The 12,087-nt window shown below is 47.6% G+C and overlaps 1 protein-coding gene across 1 annotated transcript in view; it reads right to left on the bottom strand.

Annotated features, from left to right (window-relative positions):
- The window catches only part of MYO7A (myosin VIIA), a 116,821-nt gene that overhangs the window by 69,253 nt on the left and 35,481 nt on the right, over positions 1-12,087 (bottom strand). The window contains exons 11-14 of the mRNA XM_073335284.1: positions 11,460-11,602; positions 10,937-11,147; positions 10,080-10,215; positions 6,589-6,695 (exon numbers count right to left, since the gene is read on the bottom strand). Of these exons, the coding sequence (XP_073191385.1) occupies positions 6,589-6,695; positions 10,080-10,215; positions 10,937-11,147; positions 11,460-11,602 (597 nt within the window). The remainder of the gene's footprint in view (positions 1-6,588; positions 6,696-10,079; positions 10,216-10,936; positions 11,148-11,459; positions 11,603-12,087) is intronic.

Here is a 12,087-nt window from a genome sequence, read left to right as displayed (position 1 = left end):
CAAACTCAAACTGGGCAGCTGCATTTCTCAAACATTTTCCACATCAATTCTCTCCTGTGTTTAGAACCCATCACGTTTCAGCCTCGAAGGGATTGTTTGGTGTGTAGCGAAGTTCTAAAACTAGAGATGGGCCCAAATGACACTCTACAGCCCACATGCCCTGGAACGTGGAGAGCAGAAAGGAAGAAGATTTGGTTTCAAAATTTGGATGTGAATTTTTTTTTCTTTTTTTAAAACCAGGGCCTCTGTTTATAAGCGCCCACACTGGAATTCCAAATTCAGCCACCCTGGACTGTTGCAGAGTTGGGAGAGGTTAAAATTCAGACCCACATCTGAATCTGAAGTTTGCAAGTCAGGCCCATCTCTAATATAACCCTCCTGATATCAGAGGATTGTCGTGGAAATGCTGACACAACCACAATTCTAGCACCACAAATGTTAGTCTCTATTATACTATATGCTACACGACAGCCAAACAAGAAGCAGGGAAGGTTTGGAAAGCTATCAGAACGAGAGCGAAGACTAAAGGTTAATTCGGAAGGACCTCTGACAGGTTAAGAGCTCCAGTTTGGATAAGCACCCAAAAGTTTAATACTTACAGTATCTGATCCTCTGGGGTCAGTTTGAGCTATCCTTAGAACAAGCCGGCTCATGAGAATAGCGGTACTTCCAACTGAGCCGCCAATACAATCAAACAGCCCCCCTCTTCTCCCAGATGAAAGTCAGAAGGCCTGAGCTGTGTGAAAATGGAACTGGCCCAGATCTTCAGTTGGTGCAAATCAGCGTAGTTCCACTGAAGTCAACAAAGCTACACTGATTTAGGCCAGCCAAAGATCTAGCCTATCGAGTTCAATGAAAGTTAACCATAATTATTCAAACCTCAAAAAAGGTTTTGGTTTAAAGACCAAGAGTGTGGGCTGGTTATGACTTTATCCAAACTGGCTTTCCATCATCGCTGGGTCCTCTGCAGAACCTCAGCTTTCCTGGGTTGAATCTAGCAAATACACACAAGGGCTCATATTCCTCTATCTACTGAACACAGCCTAAGCAGATTCTGTGGACAAGATGGACAGCTGTGACAGGTCCATCACAAACAACACAGGGGTAGGAGTGAACCAGAAGGAGCACAGTATTTATCAAAGAGAAGTGAACGTTCAAAGAGGAACTCATGTATTTATTTTACCTTTGGAGTGGGTGCTGGTGACTGGCCAAAAGTACTGGATGCATAGCCACAGAGAAACTACAAGAAGCAAAGGCAAAAAAGAGAGATAGAGAATAGAAAAAAAGTGAAAAGAAGGAATAACTAAGAGGGGAGTTCTGAGTTTTCGGTCAGTCCTTGTGATTCGGCACCACTCGTGCCTCCCAGAACAATGCGATAATTCTCGGGACCGTGTCTATTTCTATCCTCTCTCCTTCCACTTATCTAAACACTGGCCTCCTCACAGCTTTCTCACTACTGTTGGTGAAAGGGCATTCGTCCCACAGCTCCTGCCACTTGGAACAACCTTCCTGCCTCTCTCCGAATCATTTATTCTCCATCCCTTTTCAAACCCCGCTAAGAAACACAACTGCTCCCCTTCAGCCAGAATGTTTAATACAGAGCTGGCTGGGAAATGTCCACAACAACAAAATGCTGACAAAAAATCTAATGAAGTTTCCCTAACTCTCTCCCTTCTTCCCCCACTTTTAGTGCCAGTTGGTCAGAAAATTTCCATATAAACTAAAGTTTGAGGCCCCTTCCCCCAAAAATCAGAAACAAAATATTGCAAAACTTTAGATGATATTTTCCCCAGCCTGCTCTATTTTTTAACTTCCATCCCCCTTTGTCATAAGCTTTCTCTCTGCAACCGTACAACCAAACTCTGTCAAGTGAAACCTAACTGGCTTCAAAACTGAGCGTGATACATTTGTGGAGGGGATGGTATGATGAGATTGCCTACATTGGCATATAGCCAACCTGCGACTGCTAGCAGCAAATAGGTCCAAAGGCCAGGGATGGGACACTAGATGGGGAAGGCAATGAGTCACTACAGAGAATTATTTCCCAGGTGTCTGGCTGGTGGGTCTTGCCGACATGCTCAGGGTCTAACTGATCGCCATAGTTGGGGTTGGGAAGGAATTTTCCCCTGTGTCAGATTGGCAGAGACCCTGGGTTTTTGATTTTTTTTTTTTGCCTTCCTCTGCAGTGTGGGGCACAGGTAACTTTCTGGTTTAAACTAGTGTAAATGGTGGAGTCTCTGTAACTTGAAGTCTTTAAATCATGATTTGAGGCCTTCAGTAACTCAGCCAGAGGTTGTGGGTCTATTACAGGAGTGGGTGGGTGAGGTTCTGTGGCCTGCAATGTGCAGGAGGTGTGACTAGATGATCATGAGGGTCCCTTCTGGCCTTAAAGTCTAAGGGCATGTCTACACTACAGACTTAAGTCGACCTATATTAGGCTGACTTACAGCCACCACAGCGGATGGCCACACTACCTTCCTTCCGTGGGAGGTGCGCGTCTTCACCAGGAGCACTTTCACCGACTGAAGAGGGGCAGTGTGGGGGGCTGAGAGCCAGGGCTCTCAGCTCCATGCAGCTGCCTGCTGGGAGCCCAGCTGCCCCCCAGGCTCTCGCCTCTCCGTTCCCCGCCGGGAGCTGGGGACAGTCTCCCAGGCATCTCAGCTCCCTGAGCGAGGAGCCAGGGGCAGTCGGGCTCTAACAGCCCAGTTTCCTTGTCAAGAAAGCCAACAGCTGAGGTAAGTAACGTAGTGTCTACACTGACTCTGCATTGCCCTAACTACACCCATATAAGCCCTACACCTTTCGTGGGGGTGGAGCAGGAGCATAGCCATGAGGGGGCCTGGGTGGGCCATGGCCCACCCACTTAGCATCCAAGCCCACCCAAACTGCGCCCTGACCCTACTCCCTGGCAGGAGCTCCGAGCGGGTCAAGACCCCACTCTGGGACCAGCTCCCCGGCAGGAGCGCCGGACTGGGGGATGGGGCAAGCCCCCAAACCCCAACCACATTTCCTTGGCAGGAGCAGGGGTGGGGGAGGGCGGATTGCAGGGGGAAAGGGTGGGGAGGGATCCCCACTTGTCCTGGCCCAGCATCCCACAAAACCATAATCCCCTGTCATTGCCGCCCACCTGAAAGCCGGAGCCCACCCAGTTTTCCTATCCTAGCTACGCCACTGAGGCGGAGTTATAATGTCAGTGTAGAAGCGCACTTACGTCAGCGGGACAAGGTTGTAGAGTGTACACTGACATATCTAGGTCGATGTCAGCTGCCTGACGTCGACCGAACTGTGTAATGTAGACCAGGCCTATGAGTCTAAGTGCTTTGGTGCAGACCCCAATCCTGGGAGATCCTCCACGTCCTCAACTCCGACTAAATCCAATGCCTTGCAGGACTGAGCTGTATGAGAGACACTGTACAAAGAAAGGCCCCAATTCTGCAAACACACACGTGAATAACTTAACACAACTGGGCATAAAGCTACTCACGTGCATTAACACTTGGTGGATTAGGGCCTAAAATTGCACTGTGTTATAGCAATACTCAGTTTGCAGCATCCAAAGTTCCCTGTGCACTGAGACTAGGCTGATCAAATGTCATGCCTCCAGGCAGCGTCATGGTTTCCATCTGCCAGCCGCTTTTAGATACATTTGGCTAGGTACGTAAGTTATCTAGCTTGCTCCAAAGCATCAAAAATTGGTCACTGCTGGATACAGGATGCTAGATTTGATTGACCAGTGGCTTTATCTGTTATGGCAACTCCTATATGAGTCTCTTCTGGAAGGTACATCCAGAGATTGTCTCACCAACGCTCAGCACCAGAGGGAACAAGAAGGAAATCCCAGCCCAAATCAGCCATGCCTTTATCGTTTGTGCACAACTCTGCTGCATTGCAAAATTTTATGGTTACTGAAAGAAAACATCAAAAGCAGTTCAAACCATTAAAAAATTAATCTCTTTGCAGTTTTGTTGCATGATATTTTTAAGGTCAAAAGCTGGATTTGGGTATCGGAGGCTTCTTCCCAAACTATGTTATGTAGGGGCCACTTTAAGGTGGACTGCAATCAGGGGGAGCATGTGGGGTCATGTGCCACCCCAGATTTGCTGTTTGGCTTGTACTGAGCATGCTCACACAGACCGAGCATGTTCAATAACACTTCTGAGGCCTGCTACCCTCACAATGCTCCCCAACTATCGGCAGGCAGGGGTCGTCTCTGGCTGTAATGCAACAATTTCTCCTCCTCCAGTCCCATATCGGAGAGGTGTTTTCAAATCTCATAGAGTATGTCTACACCACAAATTAAGGTGCAACTGTAGCTCAGCTGGGCACACCTGTGCTAGCTTTGATCTCATTAGCATGGGTAACAATAGCAGAGAACCTTGGCCCAGACTCGCCCCCTGAGTACGTACCTAGGGTATCTGGTAGGCTTCTATTCGGGCAGCTAGCCTCCACTGAAGCCCATACCCCAGGTCTACATTATTTTTGCTCCCGCTGGCCATATTAAAGCTAGTGGAGGTCTGCCAACCTGTGTTACCATTACACCTTAATTTACAGTGCAGACATATCCTTACTCCAAAAACCCCAAGAGCAGTCATCATTAAAATACCAGGGAGCAGAGACTGACACCAGGGACAGATTCAGAGGACCACCACAGAAAGCTAAAACTATCCAAGAAGGGGTTATTTTCAAGAAAGTCACTTGATGCTCTAAAAGTTCTCTATTCTTACATTTGAGACAATGCCAAGCTTGCGTATGCAGCTCAACTCTGCTGAAACGGATCGCCAGTATTTTGTTTAGAATTTGCTGAAGAGTGCGGGCTAGAATTTAGGGGGCGATAGCTGGCTAAAGGTGTCACTGAAGAAGTCTGGACAGCCGTGCAAGCCCGAAAGGATCTGTTTTATTGATCCTTTGGATTATGAAAGTTTAAATTTATGCTGCCTCCCCACGCCCCAAACAAGCAAGAATCATTCCAAGGTGAACTGCCAAGCTTTTCAGGATGATAAAAAAAGAACAAACAAAAATATGAAAAGAAAACACAGCAAAGTACTTAAGCATGTGTGTTGCTTTAAGTACACGAGTCGTCTCATCAAGGTCAGTAGGGCCACTCGTGTGCTGAAAGTTAGACATTTACTTCAGCACCTAACTGAATGGGGCCTATATTCTTGATGTTGCTCCCCTGAAGTCAATGGGAGCTTTGCTGTTGATTTCAGTAGGAGCACAACTATCATGCTAAGGGCAAATCTTTCAGAACTGCCTAGATGACTTAGGAGCCTCAGTCCCATTTTCAAAAGTGACCTAGGCACTTACAGTGAGCTCTTTAAAAGTGCCTAAACTTCTTAAGCACCTAATTCCCATAGAGATCAACTGGAGTTAGGCATCTAACCTGTTTAGGTGTCTAAAGATGGAGCTAGGCACCTAGCGGGATTTTCAGAAGGGCCTAGGCACCTAAAACCCATTGAAACCAATGCATGTTAGGCACCTAGGTGCCATTGAAAATCCCCAATAGGCGCCTATCTGCATCGTTTGGCACCTAAATCTGGTCCTTAGTTGCTTTTGAAAATGTTATCCCTAAATCTTCTGCTGTCCTGCAGTTTTGGATTGCAGGATTTGCCCACAGGGAATATACGTGTAGACATCCAATGACAAGACGTCCAATGACATATTACATATCAAAAGCCAATAATAATCATGAAAAGCTGTTTTTCCTTTACTTTGGGGCGCAGGGTTGTTGAGCTCCCAGAAGAGTCTCTGGAGATTGTAGATGCTCATCTTGCTCAAGAAAAAATGTCTCTCACATAGTATTGTTTGAGACATACTCTATGATCCCATAAGTAAAGCCCGTGTCGTAGTGACACGTACTCACAAGAGTTAAGGTTGTGTCTGCAACCTCCACATTAGGAAGTTCCAACTCTTCAGTGCTTCCCCTCACAACCTTAACAACCAACCCATTAGCACTGTGGTTTGTCTGGAGGGAATACATTATATTCTCTCCATGGGCACAGTTCTGGGGATGTAAGCTTTATAGTTCACCTTTAAGAAAAGCAGAAATGGTGACTTGTCTCTCTGCTTCCATTGTTTGGAGACCCTCACTTCTCGCCAGCCCCTCCCCCAGTCCCGCGCTTAGTGCTTTCTTGGCTTAATATCTAGTGATGGTGTCATTTCACTGTTGCTCTGGATGGTAACTGTTCTGGACCTGTCTGTGACCTAAGACTTTAATGTTCAGAGCAAAGATTTGGTTTTGTTTTTTGGATATCTGGTCTGCTATGCAGCTTTAGCTATCTATAGATCTTTCATACTTGTAGAATGAAATAAAACAATAAAAATAATTAATATCTATCATGCCAATCACTGCCTTATCTAGGTGATGAGCTAGATAACAATATTTTATGAACGGTCCTGCTGAGCTGTGACTACTAGAGTGATTGTGTCTAGGACCCCATGCTAATACTACGTTAATCCATTACAAAAACAGGTTTGGAGTATGCAAGACATAGTATCACTTCTGTAGGTTTCCTTGCAAATTTTCCCTCTCCACCCAGGAATCCCAACTACATGAGACCGGACAATTAAGTATCTTCCTAGGCGTGTTACCATAGCCACGTCTGCTTGGAAGATTTGCTTGATAAATTTGTTTTTCGAGGAATGGACCAGCTGAATGATGTCTCCATGAAGCGTGTCCCTGTTTTTCTCCAAAAACCCTACAGGAACAAAGGAAGAACATGTGCGTTAGGTGGCAGAGTGAAACATGAGCTAAAATATGTCCCGCAGCCAGCTGTTCAGTCACTTTGCAGCCCGATCGTATTGCAGACACTTACGGCTTGATCCAAAGCCTGTTGGAGTCACAGAATCATAGAAGAGTAGGGTTGGAAGGGACCTCAGGAGGTCATCTAGTCCAACCCCCTGCTCAAAGCAGGACCAATATCAACTAAATCATCCCAGCCAGGGCTTTGTCAAGCCGGGCCTTAAAAACCTCTAAGGATGAAGATCCCACCACCTCCCTAGGTAACCCATTCCAGTGCTTCCCCACACTCCTAGTGAAATAGTGTTTCCTAATATCCAACCTAGACCTCCCTCACTGCAACTTGAGACCATTGCTCCTTGTTCTGTCAATGAGTCAATGACAGTCTTTCTCTTGCCTTCAACAAGCTTTGGATTGGGCCCTTAAGGATCATGAAGTGCCAATGAAAAATTGACCTTCAGTTTCCCTTTGTTATTATTATTAATTATAATCACAGTATGGTGGTGCTTAGGGACCAGCCACAGATGCGGTCCCATTGTGCTAGGCACACACAGAGGAGTAGACAGTGAATGATGTATTGGTGGCAAACTATGTTTGTGCCATAACTGTGTTTTCGGATGGGGTTAGATAGGAAGGGATCAGCTAAATGGAAAGATATTGGAAGGGAGAGAGGTGAGGGGGACAGATCAGGGGAGAAGAGGGAGAGGAGGAAGGGCAGACATGGTGTGAGGCTGAGTTGAAGAGACTATGAGACTCCTTGTGCATGCATAACTTCGGGTACATCTACACTGCAAAAAAAGGTGTGTTCTTCACTCAAGACATTTAACTGGGGTTAAAATAGCAGCAAAGACATGGCAACCTGGCATTTAACTCAGGCTAGCAGCTCAAATTCAACCCCAGTCTCAGCTATAACCCACGTTCAGAGCAGAGTTGCTGTGTCTTCACTGCTATTTTAACCCATGTGGGTTAACAGGGGTTAGCTAACCTGGATTAAGAACGCATCCTTTGTATGCACAGGGCATTTACTTCCACGTGCAAATGACTGAATTTCCATATGCCTCAGCCACTTGCATTGGCATTAATGGGCAAATTGGGCTCAGGCGTGTAACCATGTCATTTGTATGAACAAACGATAGAGCACAAAAGCACTGCATCACACAGCACATTTTGAAAATCCAGCCTGTAGTGGGGCGGCTGCCCCACTCCATGAGAAAAAGAGCTAGAGCAGGCCAGAGAAGCTGTGCAGACCAGCAGCCAATCAGCAAGGGCCTGTGGAGAGCCAATCAGGGTAAAGGGAGAGGCAGCCAATCAGGGCCGGGCTGGGTCCTATATAAAGGCTGCCTAGCAGAGGAGAGGGTAGTCTCTCCCTGGCTAGCAAGGGAGGACTGGTTCCTGAGGTGAGGGAGGTAGCACCTTAGTCAGAGCAGTGCTGGGCAGGCTCGGGGGAGCAGAGGCCCAGTTACCTGCCAGGCTGCGGGCCCTGCTAAAAAGGGTCGAGAAGGTGCACAGGGCCAAAGGGAATGTAGTCGGACAAGAGGGGAGAGAAGGAGGGCAGAAGGAGGCTTCCGCTAGAGGGTCCCTGGGTTGGGACCCAGAGTAGCGAGTTGGCCTGGGTCCCCCCCTTACACTGCACCTGGCCACAGGGGAGTGGGGCCAAGACAGACTGCAATCTGCTCCTGAAGTAAGGGCTAGACTTTGGGGTTGTGGTTGGCCACTGAGGCAGGTGCAAGCCGAAAGACTTGCCGGAAGGGGGTGAGACTGGAACAGTGGACAGAGCTGGAGGGCAGTGTCCCGAAGAGGATGCCACCGAGCGGGGAGCAACCCGGGTTTCAAGGCAGCAGAGCAGACAACGGGCGAGCCACCACGCGCCAAGGGTGCTCCGCAGCTGACAGGAGCTAATTCCCGGGGCAACCAGAGGGAGGCGCCAGCGGTGTTGAGTCCTGACCCCATCACACAGCCCAAAGTGGTCAGTGAAGAAACACACTTACAGCTGTATATGCTAGTGCTGCTCAGTCCGTACACCCACTGTACAAATGGGCTTACTCTGAAACGTTTTAGCAAAAACATTGGAACTCCTGGCCATCAAACCCGACCTCAGGTATGGTCAGAAGGAAGAAGTGACTTTTAAGGATTTTAGTTCTTTAAAAAAAATACTTTAAATTTTTGTTTTTTTGGAAAGCAACTGAAGCCTCCTGTGACTCCCATCAGCCCCCTGCGCTTTCTTTTCCCCATGCCTGGTAAGGGAAAAGGTGCTGAACCAGAAGGTGGCTGGGCTCTGTTTGTGAGTGGGAGCCGAATGACGGCGGGGAGCTGGAGAGAAGCCCCAGGAGCTGTGCACAGAGGAGTGGGTAGAACAGGTTGTGAGGGCCACACATCAGAGCTGGGTGCAGGTCTGAGTGGGACTTATGGGAAAGCAGCAACAGCTGGACAGAGAGTCAGCACAGTGGGGCCCCCAGTGAGAGACATTAACTGAGCCTGGCCTGGAAACCTGTGAGCTCCTGTTTGCTGGAATAGAGACTGGGCAGGAGAGGGGACCCCAGGCACTATGCCTGCAGAGCCCTGACCTGCAAGTGGATTGCCCCAGGGACCCACACATTTACTGCTGTTTCTGACCTTGAACTGTGATTGTTTTAGCCTCTGTACCTAAGGAATCTACAGTCTTCCCCTTTCCTGCCAGCCCTATCAATATACCCTTTCCCTTAGCCACGTCGGGGTGGTTACTGGGACCCACCAGGGCTGGCGCCTACATGGCCCTAGCTGCTGAAGCACTTACAGTGATTGCCTCTGAGTTGTGATACATCAGGCATGCTGCTGGCACCCAGCGGGTTTGGTGTAAGGGGTAGTCACACTACGTACACTCCAATTTATTTTTATTTATTTGTATTGCAGTAGGGCCTACAAGTGGGATCAGGTCACCCTTGTGCTAGGCAGTAGACAGACACCTACAGACCCGGCCCTGCAAAAAAGCCTGGAAGGAGAGGAGGGAAAAAAAATGATCATTCTCACTGCAGCGTTTAGATGTTTAACTTTTGGCAATAAGGGGTAGAAATGCTAGCCAAAGTTCTTTTCTTCTAATCCCAGAAGGTGGCCAAAATCGGTCTTTGCCTGGCATTTTAGACACAGACCCACACACAAAGAAAGGAAATAACGGGAAACAAACCGGGCAGGAATGACAGCACAAATCATTAATATTTCCAGGATACTCCCCTCTCAGTGCCTCTGGCTCCCTTGTCATAACAAACAGCATCCACAGAGCTGAGGGTTTTACAATGGAAACCCGCCCTGTCCCTCTCCCCCACCCTAACCAAGCAGCTCCCTAAAGCCGGCCCACAACAACAGATACCTTTGGTTTCATAGTAGACAACACCAGCAAAGTGGTTAATGCCAAACTGGGTTTCATGGTTATTCTTCGGCGGGATGTAGTTGGTGTTTAGCTTGTGCTGGGAATTCAGCTTATGCAGCATTGTGGCATCTGTACCCTGCATAAGTAAGAAAAAGGCCAATTCTTGTCCCATTAAAATAGTTCTCAAATAATCATTGTGTTTCTTTTTCATTAGGGCAGTGGGATAAGAGTTTGTTTCAACGAGAGAAACACGGGGAGAAAACGTGAGGAGAGTAATTTAAAATAAAAACAATCTGACCACACCATTCCCTAACAAGGCTGTTGTACGTACACCCTCACCACCATAAATATGAGTTTGTTTGCAACAGTAACAAAGGGTGAAAGAAAACTTGAGATGCCAGTAAAGGCAACAAATATGGAACCTAAACTCCTCTGTGCCTGATCCGCAGATAATAAAAGTCTTTTACAGCCCCACCTAGATAGGGTCAGCTCTTTCTCTGAAGCTGTGCTTTTAGCTCTGGTTCGGTCTCTGGTGTGTCAACCAAGAAGGCAGCTGTCACAAATGCACTTGGTAGATATATGATATAGTGCTATATACAGGATGGCTTCCCCACTTTTTATTAAAGTTGCAGTCATGCAATCAGGGAAGAGAAACAATACCATGTGACTCAAGTGACCAATCGCACAGTGGTAATACTGAACACACAGATGACACCATATCAGCCCATTGGCTAAAACTGGTTCGCATGAAACTTGTGTCGTAATTTTGAAACCGTAAAACTCAAAGTCAGTTTAACAACACACAGAGAGGTGAAACTGATGGAGTGGCTAGGATGAATGGTTGGCCCCAAACATACCTTGGGGAACTTACTCTCCTCGTCAATGAGTGATATGATATTCATGGGTTTGATGGCGATCATGTCCAAGGCATCCTGGTTGTCGGTGAACTCTATGTGCTGCCAGTTAATGTTCTCCAGGTTGTACTCCTCCTGCTCCAGCTTGAAGACATGGCGCACGAAGAACTGCTGGAGGTTCTCATTTGCAAAGTTGATGCAGAGCTGCTCGAAACTGGGGAGATGAGGTTGACAAAACCAGATTAGATTCAGTGTATCCCCCTGATTTCCACGTAGCTGTTCATCCCTTCACTTCATATGCTCTACGGGATACTCACAAGCACTTTAGGCCACTCAGTGAGGTTGACACTGGCTGAGTATTAACTCAAAAGGAAGAGCACCAGCTGCTGAGACCCTAGCACCATACACGTCACCTTTGGAGGTCTCCTATCCAGCCTACCCCTGCTTAGCCTGTGAGATCTGGTGAGAGTACACACTAAGGTGGGTCCTAGATGCAGGCTCTGCAATGGCGTCTCAGGATTTGTACCTGTTCACAGTGAAGTTCTCAAAGCCGAAGATATCGAGAAGACCAATGGACCTCCTGACACTCTGTAGTTCGTGGGAGGGAGGCCTGTAAATGGCAGCATTGATCTTCTCCACAATCCACACGAAAAGCCGCCCGTAGATTCCCTGAATCATCAAAGAGATGGAGCTCGGTGACACATGGCTGTTGTTCACCCTGTTGGCCTGCAACCTGTGGTGACATCCCCTCTCCAGTACAAGCCCCACAAACTAGACTTTCCCCCAAAGGACACATTCCACCGCAAGGTGATTGCTTCAGAGTGGCAGTCATTAACACAGAACTGGTGGCTTAAAGCTTCAGTTGCCCAGCTTGCAGCCCAGGAACATGCAGCTTGCAAGTTTATATTAAAGACAGCCCAGCGCAAAATCCCAGATCTGAATACACCCAGACTTCGGTGGCCTTGGCTCTGGGTGCAAACTATGTGCTACAGGTCCATCTCTAGTTTGCATTGCAGGATGCAATTTCTATTTAAGATCAGGGGTTGAAATATCCATTTATCACAGGCTGCCCACACCTCTAAACAATCCTCCTGGACTTCTATCTACCGCATGCAGATCAGTAGAGATGCTACATTGCTATGTAAATAAAGGAA

Source organism: Lepidochelys kempii, chromosome 1 (genome assembly GCF_965140265.1).
Source record: "Lepidochelys kempii isolate rLepKem1 chromosome 1, rLepKem1.hap2, whole genome shotgun sequence".
In the NCBI taxonomy this organism is placed as follows: domain Eukaryota; kingdom Metazoa; phylum Chordata; order Testudines; family Cheloniidae; genus Lepidochelys; species Lepidochelys kempii.
This window is presented reverse-complemented; position numbering and strand designations above follow the sequence as displayed.